At 37.1% G+C, this 21111-nt stretch overlaps 1 protein-coding gene across 2 annotated transcripts in view; it reads right to left on the bottom strand.

Annotated features, from left to right (window-relative positions):
• Positions 1 to 3019: 3019 nt before the first annotated feature.
• GlcAT-P (Glucuronyltransferase P) overlaps positions 3020 to 21111 on the bottom strand; it is a 245828-nt gene continuing 227736 nt past the window's right edge. For both annotated transcript variants that reach the window (XM_083120528.1, XM_083120529.1), the window contains one exon: positions 3020 to 7795. In XM_083120528.1, the coding sequence (XP_082976654.1) occupies positions 7688 to 7795 (108 nt within the window). In that variant the 3' untranslated portion in view covers positions 3020 to 7687. The remainder of the gene's footprint in view (positions 7796 to 21111) is intronic.

Raw genomic sequence — 21111 nt, 5'->3', positions numbered from 1 at the left:
ATTAAAATATTCTCATAATTGGTCGAAAAATATGCTACTTTTGTTGTCTACACATACCTTTTCCAAATTTTATGTTTGAAAGAGAAATGTGTGAATTTTCTGTTCTAAATGGGATTAGTTTAAGCCTGATACGAACCAACACGAATGAAACATGTCAACATCGTAAATTAATTTTGAGTGTAGTTTACAAAAAAAACACCATTGTCACGCAGATAATATTTTTGTAGTTTCACATAACGTATAGACTTATACTTCAATGCTATCACCATTAGTTTCTCACTATTTACCTGTTATGTAATGATGACGATGACGTTTCATATTTCCCCTACTCGAGCTTCATGCATTCAACTAAAAAATGTTTAGTATTAGTCATCCCGAATATCACCAGTGAATGACGAGTAACATGACTATTCTGCACTGACAATGCACATACACTTATCCTGGAAGCATTGTCTAAAATATTTTTGTTCCAAATCGTTTGTTAGAATATTATTTTCAAACTTCATTGCACATTCTTCAAGTTACATTGCATACACAATACTATGAGAACTTGACAATTTCAGTTACCTCTATTCTGAACGTAGCACCAAGGCTTACTGACAAGCAAAGAGCGCATACAACGTATTCGTTGTACGCTCTTTGCTGACAAAGAAAACACTGTGTTCATATCCAGTGGCTGCAAAAGTAGCGCCACAGTGCTAATTTGAATCGCGAATAGATCCTGTAATCTGAGAACAAAAACTATACTGTTTTTGGCCACATATTGACCCCTTGATATTAACCTACGACATCATATTACGTCGCTATGAGTGCTAACCTGTTTTGAAATTATAAAAGAAAAGTAGGTATGAAGATGTTTGCTGCTGTCAGAGAAACTGAAATCTGGAAAATTGTGTTAAGATCATGAAGAACAGTTTCCACGTCCAGCCAGACGCGAGGACACGAAAGTGCTACTCCCTCACCGACCTTACCGAGCTGTGAAAAAAGAGGTCTGTGCGCTGGATGTTTTAGGAAGGTGAGAAAACCTAGCATTGCGCTTATGGGAGTTATTATTTTACTTGTTTTCTTGGGAATATCAAACTTCAGACGGTGTAGAAAAACACATCAGCGGGAACAGGACAGGTTGAAGATTTTGTTTGCATTGGAAACAGTCGAAACTTCCATTGAATAAGCCGTAACTTGAAGTTGTTTGCCCATAAGGAATAAATGGGAGTCTATAAATAATTATTCATCTTTTTCAAACATCGTATCTAACTTAGTAACCAACTTTAAATTCATACTATCTCATACTTTTTTTTAGCAGTGCCCATTCCGACGATATTGAAATAAATGCATACCTGGTGCAAAGCTGTCACTTTGCGCCTTAAGTCGGCCCCCGTGGCGAGTGGTTAGCACATCGCGCTACGACGCCAGGTGTCCCGGGTTCGAATCCCGGCCTGGACATGGATGTTTGTGAGAGTCCATACATCAATTTCATCGTATCATCACTCATCTCCATCTTCGCAAATTAGCCAAAGGTGGCACAAAAAAGCGAAGTAAAATCAATCAATCTTCGCCTAAAACAAAACCTTCAGTTTGGATACTCGTAAGTTGTGGAAACCAGATAACGAATGTTCGTCAAAAATATTTTCCACCTAAACCTTTGTTTGTAGCTCAGCCCACACCAATGAGAGAGAGAAAAAAAATGGGATTTTGACTTAGCTACTTCGACAATTGTGCTTAACATAACAAAATTAAACCCACTTGCACCAAGGCTTGTCAATCGGCATTTGGGTGGCGCGTGGTCAATGCTTGGAGTCCCATCGCCGCTGTTCCCTGGCTTGCGAAACAGATGACCGCCATTTCTTTTCAAGTAACTCTCCATTGTCCTCACAATACTGTATCACCACTAACATTTTTAGAGTTGCCACTGAAAATCGAAGCGCTAACAAATCAGATACGTTTTCTAGTGAAAGCACATACACGTATTACAAAATTGAAAGTATTTCCAATAACTTGATATCTTGCAATGAGAAATCCTTTTGTAGGTCAATCGCAGCGACAAAGAAAATTCTGGTTATACGAATGAAAGAACAAACAGAATAAAACACTTACATGTGGACTCGAACTTAAAACCTTAGGAGCTTCATAAACAGGAATATACTTAAATAACAACACGAACTGTACTAAAAGCATGTTTTTTTATTTTATTTTAAGAAACAATGATATGTAATAGCATGTACATGTTTTCTTCACATTACATTAAGTAATACGTAGCAATGGAACAAAAAATTAGATAAAGTGGCTTTGCTGAATTCTCTTCCGTTGTTTTTTATAAATAATGGAAGTTCAAGACAGGTATATAACACAGATTTAGTGATTTACGTATATATTTGATTAAATCACAATGAAATAAGATTACACACATCACTTGTACACACTGAGGCATTTAGCTGGCATCTTAAAGAGGTAAAATTTAAGTTAAAGCAAAGATCCAACGATTAGGTACAATGCAGAATCATTTTGGTTACTGGAGTAGTTATTTTCAATTTTGACGAAGGCGTTTCAATGGTAACTGATGTATGATGGTCCCGTTTAACCTCGGTGCATGAAAGATGTAACGCATTCGCTACCATAACTAGTTGCAAATTGGTTTAACTGGCGAAGACTAGTTTCAGCAGTTGCCTTGAGACACCAGTTAAAGATAAACTTGTCTATAAAACTTGTTTCGGCTTGAAATGACGGTCCTTTTGTGCTTATTGTTTTGTTCAGTTACATTTTGAAATGTTAGTTGAAAAGATATATTTTTGTGAAGAGTAGTTCGTTTAGGCTAATTGTAGCTCTCTAAAAATTCAGTTGGCAAAACTATTTGGGTATAGTAAAGAAAAAACAACTAATTCCTGGTTTTTAACTGTAAGCCTGTCCATATACCCGTATGAAAGTAGCTTGATAATTTCTCTGGATCATGGTATGTAATAGGAGTAGAGCGGCTGTAGGACTGAAATCGATAGTCTTTTGTTGAAGCAAATTGAGAGCAGTCTTATATTTCTATTTCTGTCAGCGTCTCCTTCGTCGTCGTCCCCCCTCCAACGAGAGAAGCAACTTCCACGTAAGGAAATCACGTGGTTCCTTCTTCGCCAATAGCCGGTCCATTCATGATCAATAGTTAGGCACAAGTTCTCATTCAATTTGTTTCAGGTGAGGTGGGAAATCACTCCAGTCACTCTAGAACCTCTACCTCATTGGTCTGGAATCACATCAACTGAGCCAGTTAAATCAGGTCCGAGTTTATAACTGCGTTAATAGTAAAACTTCTTTCGAAACGGATTCATTTTAGTCAAGTGGGTTAGAGCAGAAATAACAAGCTCATAAAGGGTGGGAAACAGGCTATCAGTTTTACTGGAATCCGTTTACTAGCGATGAGCTGATGTTCTCGAAAATCAATGGCAACTTTTGCGTACATCACAATGCCATGGAATGGCTGTACGCTGGCGATTGGACGCCTCGATGTGACTGTGGAAAAGTGGATGACGACATATGGATCAACTCGGGAGTTGCAGAATAACAGGTTCAGAAGGGGATTCAAGTTGTTCATTGGTCCTCTCGCCACAGCGATGACAAACTCGTGAGAGACATTCAGTCAGTGCAACTGCAAGTTGTAACCAAAATGTTACCTGATACACAAAAAAACTTCAGTCTGTAATACGCAGAGTACATAAAATGAATATATTGCTTGCGGTCAGTCATCTATGTCTATGCACGAATCAAAGGTTCATGCTTCCAGAGTCTAAAAGTTCAATTGAATGCATTGGATACTGCAATTCTTTTACACTATCGATTGCTTACTTGAAGGGCTTTGGATATTTTTGGATGTCTTCTTCCAACTGCCAATATGCTTATTAGTTCACATGCCAAGAATCGTAACTAATATACAGGGAGTTCTGGTTTACATAAGTTCCTCTCTGAGTTCATAAAAATACCCTGAGCTATATGCCACATCAACTTTTCGGCATAATATTACTCGATTTGATATACTCAGGTAGCAAAATTGTACTATTGTAGCATTATAGAGAAGCAGCAGTCCCTATGCTTGAAGTGAGAAGAGATACATTTTATTTGAAGCCGTTAAATAGTAAATTTTCTGAACATGTGCTGCAGAGATCAGTAACCACTTTATTCTAATTTTTCAATCCATTTATAAATATTCAGAATAGAATAAGAGAGTAACACACATGCATTCTTCTTTTACAGTTTTACTTAGAAAATGATCTGTTTCTTTACCACAGATGTTCCAGGCTTTGTTCATGTTAGGACATTATTGTGAAATATCACATGAGCTTCGTTCAAGCGCACTGCATGACCAAATTGTTATATGTAGTAACAGTCTATTCTTATCTACAATTTAAAGGCTGTGAAATGATAGCACATAAAATGAAACTAAAAAATCAAAACAGAGATTTCAACTCATAGACTCTTCTGTTAGAGTCGAAGCAGGTGGTGTTTTTTTTTTTACTTTTTAATGATATTTCGCATGTGAAAATTATATAGCTTCAAATTTAAAGGTACAATTGACTTCTATCTTAAACAAACTCTAGCTCGCAAATGCTGTGTTCTTGTACGTGGGATCCATGAGTATTACCGTGCAAATTGTCCATCACCATGTTCGTACATCTTACTTGATCCAATAACAGCTTCAAGAATTAAAAGAAAACTCAAAACAAGCTGTTGACAACTTCTGAACCAGCAAACATAAAAATCCATCGCTTAAAAACACATAGGATGTAAGAGAAAAATTAATAAAAATAGTCATGGACCATTTGCAGGGTAATACTCATGGATCCCACTGTACTTGAACTTTCTATATATTAACTTTACAACACATGAACAAGAATCTTAAATTGTTATCCTCAAACTTCCAATAACAGAATTTAAAACATTCCAAAACACTGTAAATTCAGACTTTTGATGAAAAGCAATTAGAACTGAATGAAATCTAAAATAATTATGCATATCCAATTGAAAAATATGATTTTATAGGTCACTATCAGCATATTGCACTTTCAGAACTTGTACACACCTTTAAAGATTGTGCATATTTACAAGTAAAACCTTAATTTAATCCTCTATTAATGATACATAGTTGACATAACCTATTTGAAAGCCAATATATCAGACAACACGAAGCCTGGGTATCAGTAAATCTCAGAAATCGATCATTTATCTGCACCAACGACATTGTTGCAATATCATCTTTTAACATGCCACTAAAACATAACCTTTTTCAGTACAAAAAAATTTAAATGCCCGCCTTACTATATTGTCTCATCATATATCTTATGAATGCCCATGAATATAAGTTTATTTTTCCTGCAACATTTGATACAAATGAAAAAAACAGGAACATGATCAGCCCTTTCTCAGTTTAACAATTATTGAGAAATTTTTACGTATTTGTAACTTAATAAAGTTCACTATATAAACATGACTGTCACAAAAACTTGGTTTCGTGTGTAGGCATTAGCAAATATACAGAAAATGGAAATTATTTTCTTTTCTTATAAAAAAAGACGGAATTTAGGAAAAATATGTTTAGGTAATGTTTTCCCCGCACCAGGAACATTTGGAATTCATTCACAAATTTAATCTGATTCGCTAACCGTACTGTCACGTTAAAGTATACACTTTCAGCCAGGGGAACGTGCGCTCAAGAAACACAGTACATGCAATTCGATACAAAGATATGAGAGTAAGACTGATTTGCAGTTCAGTATTTCACAGAAGAGTAAGTTTTAGGAATCACTCGCAACAGAAAAAGGCAAGTGGAAGATATGGCATTGAAATATCGCAGTTATATAGGACGACAAATTTTGCTTATATTGACACAAGTACTCCATTTACTGAGCTCTACTCGTGGGTGCACTTAACCTGTTCTATGAGTTAGGGTTCGTGAGAGACTACGAACTATAATGGACCTTCACTTATCCGGCCATTTAAAAGCTAAGTCGCAACATGGAGTTGTACACGATTGTCAGATCACAAGACAGATCCAGGCAAACTAACCACTAAGCCTCTTTTACACAGTCGATTTATTGTACCAGTTGTCGTCAGAAACTCCTTAACTGTGTACGAATTGTCTATGAGCGAGGGGAGAGAAAAGGTGGGGAAAAGTTTAAGGTACCTTTCGAGAGCATTAAAAGTATTGCCTCAATGCTGTAGAGCTCCAGACCTCCAAAATCGGACTATTGCTTTTTTTGATTGATCGATTTGTTGATTTAAGTCCACTTTATGCACATTAAGGTTAATCGGGACTGGACCTACATTTTAAAGAGGGAACGGAACGACTATGTGCCTCCACCGGGTATCGAACCCGATACCCCTTGATCACAAGGCGCCATCGTGGAGACCCAAACGGACTATTGCAAAGCTCTAGAAGTTCGCAACAACAAAATCGACAAACAGCGATTCATTGGTGACGTCATACGGTGACGAACAATTGGACTGCTTAAAAACAGCGTTAGCACTCAAGTAGTTTAGGAGTGAGTTAGATCTGGAAATCCTAATTACAAGTTATGATTTACGTGTTGTGTGAATTTGTGTAAGAAAAAAGTACATTTAATTGCAACACGTGTAAATAACTTGAGAGGAAATATGAAAACAAGACTTTTCAGCGTATCACAAGGCTGAGTTTTATAAATTTCTTACTCATTTAACTCATCGATTGGAAGATCCGCCACTTTTAGTCTCATAAAGAAGGCACCACGAGCCCAATGGTGTATAAGAATAAGGTTGGGAGTATCAGAACAGGTGCAGTGCAGTGCTTGAGGTGTTCGACAATGTCGAATATCAAGGAATAAGAAGTACATAATAAAAACGTCGATGGACATAAGTATTACTCACGATATGTGATATGTGTACATGTGTGTTAAAGCTGGAAGCCCAAAACTACGTCACAGACTTATGAGATCAAGGTACCAGTTCGTGCCGTAACAATGATTGCCGTCTCGAAGCTGTTTTTCACGTTTGATCAATGTCTCTTGCATTAAAAAACTGATACCAAACTAAACAATTGTCTGCCAATTTCTTTGCATCTTCTGCTCGGCTTTTCAAAAACTCTATACTTCACGATAATCAAACGATAAAAAAGACTAGTTCAACTGCAGATACATCTTCTGCACAACATTGCATGACTGAACAACGGCAATGCATTGAATAGTTAAGTCTTGACACAAAATCCAGAACAATCCTGAGTAAATAGTTTTGGCTTTGAGTACAGTTAGTACACAAACATTACTGGAACATGAAGCGAAAATTTTTAATTGAGCAGTTCAGCAGCACATCACTACCAATCATAACCACACATATATGTCACGAACACACAGATAGGTTCATTCTCGCTGCCGTAGGGGAGGAATGACTTAGGATTCTTGCAAGACATTTCAAGCCAAGAATGTCCTAGCACCACACACACACACACACACAAACACAACACTCGTATAATTTTTCCAAAGACTCAGAATTTTACCTACATCGCAGCACCTGATACACTATCACGATCAATGATTTCAGAATTTCACTTGCCTTGCCGTACTCGTCGCCAAGAGTCTACCTGAAGAGTCACTGGTATTTTCCGCTGTCAAACCCTGAAGCCCGTTTTCTGATCAATTCGCTGACGTCTTCGAATGTTTCTTGTTCGCCTCTTCTTTAAACGCTATACTATTTGCTGCTTCAATAACAACACGTTGGTGTCGCCATACACCGTCATGTTCACTGCTGCTGCAGGATTATTCTTCTTTGTTTGAGTGTGCCAAACCAATATCTGAAAAGACACAAATCAGAACACACTGATGTAAGCTCAACACTGGAACAATGAACACTAAATACAATATGTTCCGACATGAATGGAAAACTATTATTAAATGTAACATAGTTATGCAGAACTACAAATTTCTAGTTTGTTGCCGGAAATATGAATACAATTGGACCAAAGACAGGAATTTTGCATTGAGAAGCCTTATTTTTCTTGACAGCTCGAATGCTGTGAAGTTTCAAGTCTTAATTCTATAACCTTCAAAGTTTGTGTACAGTCACCGGCAATAAAAATGGTACACCTAGATACCGAAATGCTCGCTTCACAGCAACACGTTATGTGTATTGCCTAACTGTAATGGAGTTAAAAAGAAAATTGTCAATGGCAACTGCTGCCACCGCCGTAGACTTGGGCAACACACATAACATATTGCAGTGAAGTGAGTATTGCAGGATCTAGATGTCCCATTTTTATTGCCTGTGACTGTACATAGATGAACGTAAGGTTTATTTGTTCATTTTGAAGGTTATGGATGTGCAGAGTTATCTCAAGCTAAAAGTTATACAGTAACCCCCCGAGTTACCTAAGTAATGCGTTCAGTAAACATTTGGATTGAGATGGTGTTTAAAGTCCACTTTATGCACAGTAAGGCTAATGGGGACTGGTCCTACAGTTTAAAGTGGGATCCGAACCACTATGTGCCTCCACCGGGTATAGAACCCAGGACCCCTTGATTACAAGGCGAGGACGCTACCACTATGCCATCGGGGAGCCCCCCGTTTCGTAAACCTTTACGTAACTTGAATTTTACGTAATTCGAATTTGTAATTTGCTTAAGTGTAACTTCGTAAGAAACTGCAATATTTATTATTATTATATGTATGTATATATTTATGTATATTATTTTATAAATAAAACATCATGCAGCAGTATTTACTCGGATATAAACTATAAAAGTATGACAAATATATAAAATAATATAAAAATAAACTGAAATCACATTTTTAAAATAAATAAAAATGTATTGTGACATCTACATACAGTTATTACGTAACTGCGAATTTACGTAAGTCGCGAATTACGTAAGTTGGGGGTTACTGTATGCCATGTTTTACGCCTTGCTAATTCTACACAGGCGTCAGAATATGTCCTGTGTGACGGAAGTGACCACTACAGAATGATATGGAGCTAGCTACCTGTATGCACCCATATCATCCTGTTAAAAAAATTAGGCAAATCGATACATCTCAATGTGACCTAAACAAGATAATTAACAGGTATCAGCAACCTATCCTAATACACATCGGCGGAGATGCCTTCGGTTGTGGGCCAAAGGAAAGAAGAATGGCAGAAATGCTTTCATGGCACGACCCGGGAGAGTTCAGACTAGCCAAGTGAGATCTCAATGTTTATCGCAAGTGGAACGAGGATTACCGGAACCAGTGATTTATCCACACACCTCTAACACCACCCGAACACCCTCCCAAAATGTTGACGAACCACCTCCAAAGCAGAAAAGTGGAACACACCCCCTGTATGGGGTGTAAATATGGATTTTTATATCAACAATAGAATGACAATACTTCAACATTAACAGAAAGGAACCATTTGCAGCTCTACAAGAAGCATTGTCCAATGGACCTCTCGATCAACTAAAATCGAAGTGTCAAGGAAGGAGGGTGGAATGTGCAGCATGGCCATTTCCTGGACGCTACCACTATGACAAGGCTTCGGTCAGCTCTAGGGAAGGGACATTGCCATCTGGAAAATGTCAAACTGACCTCTCGCCCTCTTTATAGGGAGCACATACCGCACACAGTGTTGACAGTTCAGCGTTTGAATACTTAAATAAACATATCTTAAATACGTGACAGATTTGTAAATTCAACCCCCGAGTCAATGAAATTTACATTTTGTTGCATTTTCCTTTCGATTCTTTCATGAGAAAAATGTAGGGGTTTCCCCGATGGCGCAGTGGCAGCGTCGTCGTCTCGTAATCGAGGGGTCCCGGGTTCGATACCCGGTGGAGGCACATAGTGGTTCGGATCCCACTTTAAACTGTAGGTCCAGTCCCGATTAGCCTTACTGTGCATAAAGTGGACTTAAACACCAAATCAATGAATCTCATGTACAGGCGAATAAATTTATTTTTTCCAGCGGTGTGGATCGAATCCATGCTAGACTTATGATTTTACTGCAAATCAGATGCAGACTCGAAATTTTGGGTGCTGGGGAGTAGTTGGTTAGGACACTGGATTTGCCTTTTCATTAAGGTGTGTGTAAGAGGAGGGGGGATTTACATCCCCAAACTTACACCCCCAAAAGTTTCCAACACCTCCCTCTCCCCAAGGGAAAAATCCTTGCTAAACCCCTGACCGGAACCAGGACGTGGAAGAATGCCACAATGCAAATATAAATGTTAACTTTTTTCAGGGGTATTTAGGGAAAATTGCCGGATTTCCCCACAGTCGTTTGGACTCTGTGAACCTTAGAATGATTGTCCAGTTTCTCATCTGATTTTATAGCGATATCATGAGATAGTATTCCCAACACAAATATCAAGTCACGACGTCACCAGGGGCCCTGGGTTCGAATCCTGGTACGGGCACAAGTGTTATTTGTGAGGGTTCCTTCTCCAGTTCTTTCATATCATCACTGATCTTCATATTTGCGATTAGCCAAAAGTGGCAGAAAAGCGAAGTAAAATAAACCAAATCAATCAATCAATGATTAAAGGTCACTCACAGAGGAATACCACCCATGCCCACACCGAGGTGGCCACGATTTTAACCAAGGATACTAACTAACTATCTAGCCTTCTTAAACCCGAAGGTTCATGGCTGCAGCAACACAGGCCTTCCATCTGTCCCTATCTTGAGCAAGATCTATATACTCTTTTCCATCCATCCATCCTTCAGGTCTATCTCAACGTTGTCCCTCCATCTTAGTCTTGGAATTCCTACAGGTCTCTTACCATCAGGTTTCCCAACAAGAATCCTGTACACTCCTCTTTCCTCTCCCATTCGTGCCACATGGCCTGCCCACCTAAGTCTTCCTGATTTAATCATTCTAATAATATCTGGACATGAATACAAATTATGTAGTTCTAAATTGTGTAACCTTCTCCACCCACCTGTCTCCTCATCCCTTTTAGGTCCAAATATTTTCCTAAGGATGTTATTTTCAAATACTCTCAACTTATGTTCCTCTTTTAATGTAAGGGACCAAGTTTCACACCCATATAATACTACAGGCAAAATTACTGTTTTGTATATTTTAACTTTTAGTTTCTTAGATATTAAACGAGAAGACAAAAGTTTATGAAGAGAGAAGTAACATGCATTTCCTGAATTAAGCCTACTTTTTATTTCCTCTTTAATATAATTTTCATTTGTTAATATTACTCCTAAGTATTTTAATTTGGGAACTGGTTCAAACGAGTTGTTATCAATAATTAGATTTTGATTATTACCTAACACTTGGTTTCGGCCTGTAAGCATATGTTTAGTTTTATCTTTGTTAACTTCCAAACCTATCTCTTTAGCAGTTTTGAAAAGTAGTTCAGCATTATTCTTGATTGTATTTATATCATCCCCTAATAAGTCTACATCATCTGCATATGCTAACAACTGAGTCACACCGTTTAATTTTAGTCCTTCTTTAGTTTCTTTTACCTTCCTAACAGCATATTCTAAGGCAAAATTAAAGAGCAATGGAGATAATGCATCTCCTTGTTTTAACCCATCATGAATTGTAAATTTGTCAGACACATTAATACCCACACGAATTTTACTTTCTGTTTCACTGGTGCATACTTTTATCATACTAACAAGCTTCTTAGGTATTCCAAACTCTACTAATATATTATATAATTTCTCTCTTTTGACCGAATCATATGCTTTTTTTGAAATCAATGAATAGCTGATGGACATCTGTTACGTTTAAATCCACATTGATAATCACCTATAATTTCATTAGCATATGGGGTTAGTCTTGTTAAAAGAATGTTAGATAATATTTTATATGTTGTTGAGAGTAGAGAAATTCCACGGTAATTATTGTAGTTCATTTTATCACCTTTTTTAAACACAGGAACAATTATGGATTCTTTCCACTGTTGAGGGATTTCTTCTTTATTCCATATTAAACAAATTAATTTATGAATTTGACATATTAACGAATTTCCACCATATTTAATTAACTCAGCTGGTATTAAATCAATGCCAGGTGCTTTGTTATTCTTTAGCCATTTAATAGCATCCTTAACTTCAGTCAACTTAGGTTCTGGAACTAAAGGTTCTGCTGTGTGCACTTCATTTACTTCGGATTTATCTCCTACATGTACATTTAAAAGGTCATTAAAGTAGTTCTTCCATCTATTTAGAATATCGCTTGGATCAGCTGGAAAATCACCATCTTTATCTTTTATCAAGTTTACTATAGGTTGCCACCCATATAAATCTCTGATATTTTTGTTTTTGCTGTTTGTTTCAATTTCGTTAATTTTGCTTTTCAAATAATCTCTTTTTTTACTTCTAAACGTGCGGTTAACTTCTCGCTTTATTCTATTTTAATTGCTTAGATTTTTATCATCAGAGTTATTTAACCACCTAAGTCTAGCCTGATTTCTTATTTCTATTAGATTATGACATTCATTATCAAACCATGGCTTACTTTTTCTTTGTTTATAGTATCCTATACTTTCTTTAGCTGCTGATTATATTGCAATACATATGTGCTCCCAATTCATATTTACGTTTGTTTAATTTATATTTTCATCATCATCATTTAAATCCTGCAAAACATCAAATCTATTTGACAGTTTAATTTGGTAATCTTTATTAATTCTTTCATCAGAAAATTTTCCTGTATTAAATTTTATAACGTTTAGATTGTGTTGCTTATGATTTATCACTGTGAGTCTTTCTCTTAATTTAGCAATTACTAAATAATGGTCACTGGCACAGTCAGCACTTCTATGTGTACGAACGTCAATTATACTAGTATGCCTTCTCTTATCAATGAGAATATGATCTATCTGATTATGATACCAAGGATACAGAAGATCTATACACATCAACCAACAAATCTCTACACTTCCCGACGCCTCATAAAACTATACAGTCTGCTAGTGTATCTGACTGAAACGTTAGCAAAAGGAATATTATTCCCAAGAGAATGAAAGAGTAAATGAACAGTTGAGCGAGGCAAGTTACATATTAATATCTGATATCTTAATTTCAACAGAATATTGATTTGCAAAATGCCTTATCGCAGCTGTCTTTAATAGTTTCCTGAGAAGACGTTTTATATTATTACAGAACGAATAAAAACTACTATTTTTTGAGTACATACATTTTAATTTACTTTCAGCTAAATGGATGTAGCATTTCCATAACAAAGATTGCAGTTCTCCTTTATTTTTCCCGAATGAGCAAAGCAGAAGGCAGAATTGCAATTTTCATTCTGAAAGTCGTTATATTTAAGGACACATTTTGCCAAAGGCGCTTTACTTACAGTGGTAGGGGCAAATAAGGAAAAAACATTGCAAATGACAGATTTCACTCTCTCCCATATTGACTTGGGAGCTGAAAAAAGCTTTAATGTAGCTCGAACAAATAAGAAGAGTTTCTGTTTTCATAAAACGTGTAGAAGTATACGATAGAAATAATTAAAACTCATAACTTTTTTCGACTAATTTATTGACTAAACTCGCATGTATTAATTGTGCTCCTTCATGCTTACATCTTCAGGTGAGACATGTTCTGTTATTAGTGACTTTTTTTGTTTTTGCGATTTGGTATGCCGATGGATTTCAGGACTCGAGATCCAGATATCGTATCCGCGAGTCGCTATTCGAATACCAGATTCACGATTTGACACTGGGATATCGTATTAATAACTCAAGTTTCGGATGGGATATGGGATCCACACAGTTCGGAAATTGAATATCGGAATCAGGATCAGAGTCCTGGATGGTATATCTGACCGATGTTTATAGATTCGGTTAATATCAAAGATCCGAGTTTCGGACGAGATATCGTATCAAGAGCTCAAGTTTCAGATGAGATCGGATATTTGGTATTCCAACGCACATGCGTAATCAGTAGACTCATCTTAAGGTCAGCATGAAAAAAAAATGCAGTTCCCCTTTATTTTTCACGAATGGGCAAAGCAGAAGGAAGAATTGCAATTTTCATTGTGAAATTCGTTATATTGAAGGACACATTTTGCCCAAGGCGCTATAATTTCAGTGGTAGAGAGTTTGAAATGGACGGAATAGTGGCCTACTTGGTCTTCGTAAAGGGAATAATTGAAGAATTGACCTCAAATACCCCAGAGAAATCTGACAAGAGGCGGCAATGACTTTAAACTCCAGAAGGGAAATTCACGATATAAAAAATATCAAATCACCCGCTTCTTTTCAGGAGGAGTTTGTAGAGAAAGAAGCAGTCAATTTCGAGAAAAAAAATGTAAAATTTGTCTTGATTAAAAGTACAAATAAAATTAAAGCTTATTTTTAAAAATCTAGATAGCTAGTATTCTGCATATGGACTATGGCGGCTTCTAAAACTCGTTCTAAGGAATGTTGCCGATTGGAATTTTGTTTCATTATTCTGATGTCAAAAATTGCGACCATGCCATCACGGAACATAAATTGCAAGAGAAAGAATTTTGAATTTCGGTAGACGGACATGACAAAATCTTTGATTAAAAAGAAAGAAAGAAGTGGTCCATTTCTTAAAGAAATGACCTAAAACTTCCTGCAATTGAAGTGACTGCAGTCATTTCTACGAGTAGCGAAATGCAGGGCTTGCAAAAAATTTTATTCGTTTCATTTATCATCGCTTCAGCATGCTGAAGTGAAGGGCTTGCAGACGCAGGGACACGTTCATTCTCTTGTTTTGAAACAAACAAACAAACAAACAAACAAACAAAAAAAATGCCATTAAGGTTCCTTGCAGATGAAGAAGGATAGTTGCAAACAAAAACAAGGGTTCTCTCAGCCTAGTACATGGGAAGCTTGTAAAGATAGGACCAAATAAGAAGTGATTTATTTCGCAGACAATACAACGCTGCACGAGTTGTTAAAATGAAACCTTGATATGTATTATACCGCAAGGACGTGGACGAGGTTTGGCGAAATGGAACAAAATTATTGGGGACCAGAAATTTCGCTGCCGAATTAATTGTGATAATATAATATAAATCCGCATGTGCGGATATATACATATGTGTGTGTGTATATATAAAAAGTTACATACAGTGCCTTATTTCTCATTTGGATATTGTGCCCCTCGAACTCGGCCCTTATAGCGGTTGGAAGCACGTCGCTTGCCGGCGAAATCGGAAGTATGTATCTTCTCAACTCAAGCGCATACAGCATTTGGTAGCTTTTCTGTAAATTCACTGCGGAATATAACAATAGAGGTAACTTGAGACCCGGCCTTTGCCTAATCCCAAATAACCTTTTAGTTAAGTTCACGGATTGCACAAATAAAAATGTATATTAACACACTTGTACAATCACAATGATAGATAGTATTCACAGCCATTCTTAGATGTTCAATTTTTATCAACAACTTTTTAAACAAATGAAATATGTATCAGTGTTGCAAGCACCTTAATTTTTTTACAATAAGTTCATAATAATTGTGAATGTCAATATTGGACAGTCACAAACTCTGATCAACATGTTAGTGAGAACAGATCTGTGCCGCCGCCGCCGGTTAAAACGTGGCACCTCTACGTCTACCTTACTGCCGTGTGGCAGTACAAACACATTTCCAACATGTTCTGTGGCAAAAATATGTGATTCCTTGTAATTACGACATTTTTAATTATAATAATTAAAAATAAAATAAATCTGTGCGCTTGAATTGAGGGGTCACATATATCCAATCTCGCCGGAAAACGGCCTGCTTCCAGACGCTACCTGGGTTGCGATTGAGCTACGCAATAATGAAATGAAGGTAGTTCTTTTAAAATTATATAGGGTAACTTAGGGTGAATCGGGTCACTTTTGAAATTCTCTCTCAAAACACAAAACTAAACGAACTGAATGAAATGTCTCGATCTGGCAGTGAAGTTTGGAACTTGTAGCATTTGTTGAACACAGAAGTTACCAGAAGTAGTATATTTGGAGCTGCCAAAAAACTACAAATAATATACTCGTGTTACATGTAAATAGACGAGGAAAAGCGTGTTTTAAATATGGCTCCGTGTATTTATTTGCGTTGTACTGTACTACATGCGATATTTTAATATTTTAAAGACCATTTGTACATAACATGGTATTTAGTTGTCGTAGAAGAGATTATAAGATTTGCCATCTTTGCCGTTGATACAGTGTATCCAACTGATGACCACAAAAATGTTGCACTTTTGAGTGAATAGGGTCACGAAAATCGGGTGAATAAGGTCAACACATGATATGCCCATTTGCTCTGAAAGAGGCTTCTAAATTAATTTGTCTGCTACAGATGGAGAAATATAGGAAGAAATCGTCAAGTTCGTGGAATGAGGTCATGCTGAAAGCGATTAAGGCATTTAGGGAAGGTAGGAACCAACGACATGCCGCAGAACTGTTTGGTGTTCCTTATTCGTATATCTAAAGAAGAATACAGAGTGGCCACGACAAATCCCCAAGAAAAAGAGCGTAAAGTTCTACCGTGGAGCAGAAGGCTGAACTGGTATCGCAGTTACTAAAATTATATTCGTGTGGTTTATGCCTTGACCCCAGTGATGTGAGAAAGCTTGCATTCCAATTTGTCAAGTCGCCCGCACGCTCTCATCATCATCATCACCATGTTCAGAGTCGAAAATTGTCAGTGATGAAGAAAACGATACTGTTTGTGTGTTCTGTAATGTGAAGTACTAATACAACGACCCTGTTTCTGTGAAATTGGTTGATTGTGAACAGTGGCAAGAAAATCTAAAGATGGTTATCACAGGAAATGAACGACTGCAAAGGGAGAATAAAGTTTATTTGTGGAAAATGTGCGAGGAAAAGCTAAGGTCCCCTACATCCAACATAAGGTTTGTAATGGAAATTTAAGACGGATAATATACATGTCAACGTTAGGTAATTGACCCGATTCACCCAAACTCTTAAGGGTGAATAGGGTCATGTAGAGCTCAAGTCTAAATGCTACAGGCCAAAAAAAAAAAGAACTTAACAAATTATATTAGTTACTGGAAATATTAGTTAAATGATCACTTTATTACAATATTCCCGATAATTTTAAATTTGAATGAAACTATAGGAAATATTTACATTGTTCTTTTGACCAGAGTTGCCCTATTGTTTTGAATCTATCAATCATATAATAGGCTAAATATAATTTGCGTGGGTATAGTGCCCAAAGTGAAATTACTAGCTGAGGGGAGGGGTGTGTTTGTTTGAGCCTTAGATAAGCTGACGGACGGGAGGGGGGGTGCTATATTTTGACATGACGGCAATGGGACAGCTAGGGGGAAGCTTTGCGTAAATGTTCCTTGCTTAGGGGAACATCGCTCTCCACTTCTAGTACTGGTGCCATATTTAATTTTATTCATCCTACAGCACGTAGTAGTGCATGGGAAATGATTTCAACTCTGACACTTTGACGTTAAAGGTACATGAAGTTTCCAAAAAGAGAAATTCAAAATGGATTTCTTTCTGAGGTAAGACAGCATGAATATTTCTGTTTCAGCCACTTTATGTTGCTTGTCGGCCTTGACGTTAATTTCGACGATAATGATGGACAGTGAACTGAGTAATAGACAAGGAACAAACGCACTGGCTCGACTGCTACGTGGTTTCAATTCCACCACGGATGCCTTGACGCAGGGAATTTTAAGGTGAGAAAGGAAATGTTAAGGTGAGAAAGGGAAATTTAAGGTGAGAAAGGGAATTTTTGGCGATGGTTGAAGTGCTATAGAGCATAAGTGCATTTGGATGACGCTATATTAGTGTTCTGCTAACGAAAGTTTTAAAAAATAAAACAAAATGGATACAATAACAGGTTTGTGCGTGAAGCCATTGGGCGAGATCATTTGATGAGATATTTCAAATCTTAGATCAGGAGTAGTCACCGGCACCTAAAATGGGTCACCTAGATCCTGCAATGCGTTGTACGTGTTGCCTAATTGTAGGGCGATAAGCAAACTTTAATAGCAACTGTTCAAAAAGTAGTTCCCCTATCGCCGCGGAGTTAGGCAACACGCATAGCTCTATGGAGGGAAGCGGGTATTTCAGGATATAGATTTTTCATTTATATTGCCGATGACTGTACAACCTTATGTGAAGCCACATATGTGGAAAGGAAACGCAAAATGAAAACCCAGAAAAGAGGTACAGAATATTGTTACTAATTTCAAAAAGCTTGTTTTTGATAAATCAATTTTACAAACAAGTAACTGGGAGCAAGTTGTATTTACCACTTAAATTCATGTTTTTTTCGTAGTGCATACCTCCATGTTACATTTCACTGTGTGGGTGAATCGCGGATCGGTTATTACCCACCCGTTAAAACCAGAATACGCCACTGGTGTAGATAGAATAGCAACATAAAATAACTACAAACTACAAAAAACCGTTTCTTAAAGAACGAACAAAATCGCTGAAAACGCCCAGTGCATATCCCTCACTATGAAAAAAAATCGTAATTTCGCCGTAGCAACCGATCTCCCGGTGTAAAATGAGGGCCCATAAATTCCGCACCAATGTCCTCCATCGTGTTTTATCGGTGCGGGGATTCCCTGAAGCCTTTATATCATGCGGGGCTGCCCTGTCAAATAACGGAAGAGTGGCGCAGGGATGCAACTGCACAGCATCCATGAATAAGGTCCGCCACCAGAACAGGCAGTTACTCTGGTGACCTGCATCACTTCACGAATAAATACGAAACGAACTTGGTTCGACGGTCGGCATGTTCTGTCCCCCCAAAAATGAATTACAACTTCCGAAAGCTCATAGCATATGTTATTCATAGTTTGAAGATGGCAGCGGATCCTATCTGCGGACGAGACGAGATTGGAACGTATCGGCGAAGATTTCACGAATTAATGTGGTTAGGGTTCGCATAGCAGTCTTTTCCTGGTGTCGGATAGTTTCGATTGTAGGTCAGACCAAAGGATAAAGCCACCAGATGGGAATATGGTGGGCTCTAGCCCATCGTGAAGTGGTCTCAGCCCACCCTTCTGAACAGCAAAAGAACACGAGGAATTTTCAGAATAATTTATAGTAGAGCAAGGATCACACACACTATCAAAGGGGAATGAAAGAGAAAGGGAAAGAATACAAGAGTGAGAAAGAGAGAAAGAATGAAAAAGTGAGAAAGAGAAATAATAAATGAAAGGGAGAAAGAAAAATAATGAAAGAAAAAAGAATGAAAGGAGGAACGTAAGAATGAAAGAGTGAGAAAGAAAGAATAAAGGAGTGAGAAAGAAAGAGAGAAAGAAAGAATGAAAGCGGAAGAAAGAGAGAAAGAATAAAAAAGGAAGAAAAAGAGAAAGAATGAAAGAGTAAAAAAGAGAGAAAGAATGAAAGAGAAAGACAGGGAAAAAGAATAAAAGAAAAAGACAGGGAGAAAGAAATCAAAGAGAGAGAAAGAATGACGGAGAAAGGAAAAAACTGGAGGAATGGAGGAAGAATGAAAAAGAAAAGGAGAGAAAGAAAGAAGCAACGAGGGAAACAAAAGTGAAAGATATAATGAAAGAGATACAGAAAGAAAAGAGAAAGAAAGAGGGAAAATAGAGAAAGTAATGAGAGAAACAGAGAAAGAAGGAAAGGGAGAAAGCTGAAAGATAGGAAGAAGAGCGAGAGAGAGAGATATATATATAGAGAATCTGCTACGCCCCTTGTGGGTACGTACTTAAATGTTATTTACCACGGCTACAGATATCTTAATCTCAGGGGGATAGGTTCTTTATTTGAGAATTCCAAATAAGAAAGCGTTTTACAGCCAAGAGGATATAGTAAAATGCGGATCTATATTCTGATAACAACACAAAATACAGAGAAATATATATATATATATATATATATATATATATATATATAATCGAAAAGGTATTCTTGTCTTGTATCTATTTCTTCTATAGGAAAAAGGCTTCTTCTTCCTTGATTATCGAAAAGGCTTCTTCTTCTTTTATTATCAAAAGGCTTCTTCTTCCTTTTTTCTTTTTATTTATTATCTTTCCTTTTTTAAAGCGTAATCTTATTTATGCGCTCGCTTTCCCCGCTTCTTTGGCAAACAATACAAGCTATACTTGTAAAAAGAGTAGGGTCGACTAAACTGACAATAGCGCCACCTCCTATTTAACGACCAGAGGGGAATAACCAGGATCGCTAATAACAAGCGCTACCAATGGCCCAGTGCGACTAATAAAGAGCGCAACCGAAAAGTTCTTCAGGGGGTATAATTTGACACAGCGCCACCGGGGACAAACAACCAAAACACTGACGATGTTCTCCTCGTCAGAAAAATAAAAAGAGATAGATTTCTGAATTCGTTCGCTTACTTAATAACTTTCCTAAACGTTTCATATGCGGCCATATTCTTAATTATTTTAATTTACTATATACAACATTCTATTTATTTCTTTTATAGTATTTGAAGTCTTCTTTTATATATTTCTCAATTTACTATAATATATATAATCCCTCTTCTCCGCTCTAAGTTTTTTATAATTTCCTTTGCTCCTCTTTATATAGCGTGCTGCCATCTCTCGTAGATTCCGAGAAACCATTCCTCCTTGCAACTTTCATTGTGTCATCGATACTGGCACGTGACACAATATCCCCCTCCTTGAGGATGAAAAATTTATATATTGGAAAGTTCATTTGTAAATTTATAAATTTTTCTCTCGTTCTATGTGACTTCTCTTACTGTTTCTATTATTCATTAACTAAGCTCTTTTTTACTTCCTCCGTGCAGTTGCACCTCCTGATATTCTCCAGGTTCTCCCTTCTCTCTATATTTGTTTCTGTATGCTTTACTACCGCTGTGTTCCGAAATAAATTCATGACCTCGTATGGCCCTTCATATATGAAAAACAATTTCTTGATTGCTTTCTCTGATGCTTTGCTCATTGGGTGTGTTTTGCAAAATACTAAGTCTCCCTTTTTTTAATTTTATATTCATACCATTCTCTGCTTTCCTGTTCATTTTCTTCATTCTCTTAATGTATATGTCTAGTAAACTTGCTTAGTCTCTTCTTTGGATATTACTTCTCTCGGCCAATCAAATTCCTTGAAGATTCCGGGTTCTTCCATATATCCAGGAAACAATTTAGCCGCACTCTTCTTTGTTTCCTCAGATATAGAGTTATTTATCCAT

Source organism: Lepisma saccharinum, chromosome 4 (genome assembly GCF_977018435.1).
Source record: "Lepisma saccharinum chromosome 4, izLepSacc3.1, whole genome shotgun sequence".
Lineage (NCBI taxonomy): Eukaryota > Metazoa > Arthropoda > Insecta > Zygentoma > Lepismatidae > Lepisma > Lepisma saccharinum.
Note: the sequence above shows the minus strand (reverse complement) of the source record. Positions and strands in the feature narration are given on the sequence as shown.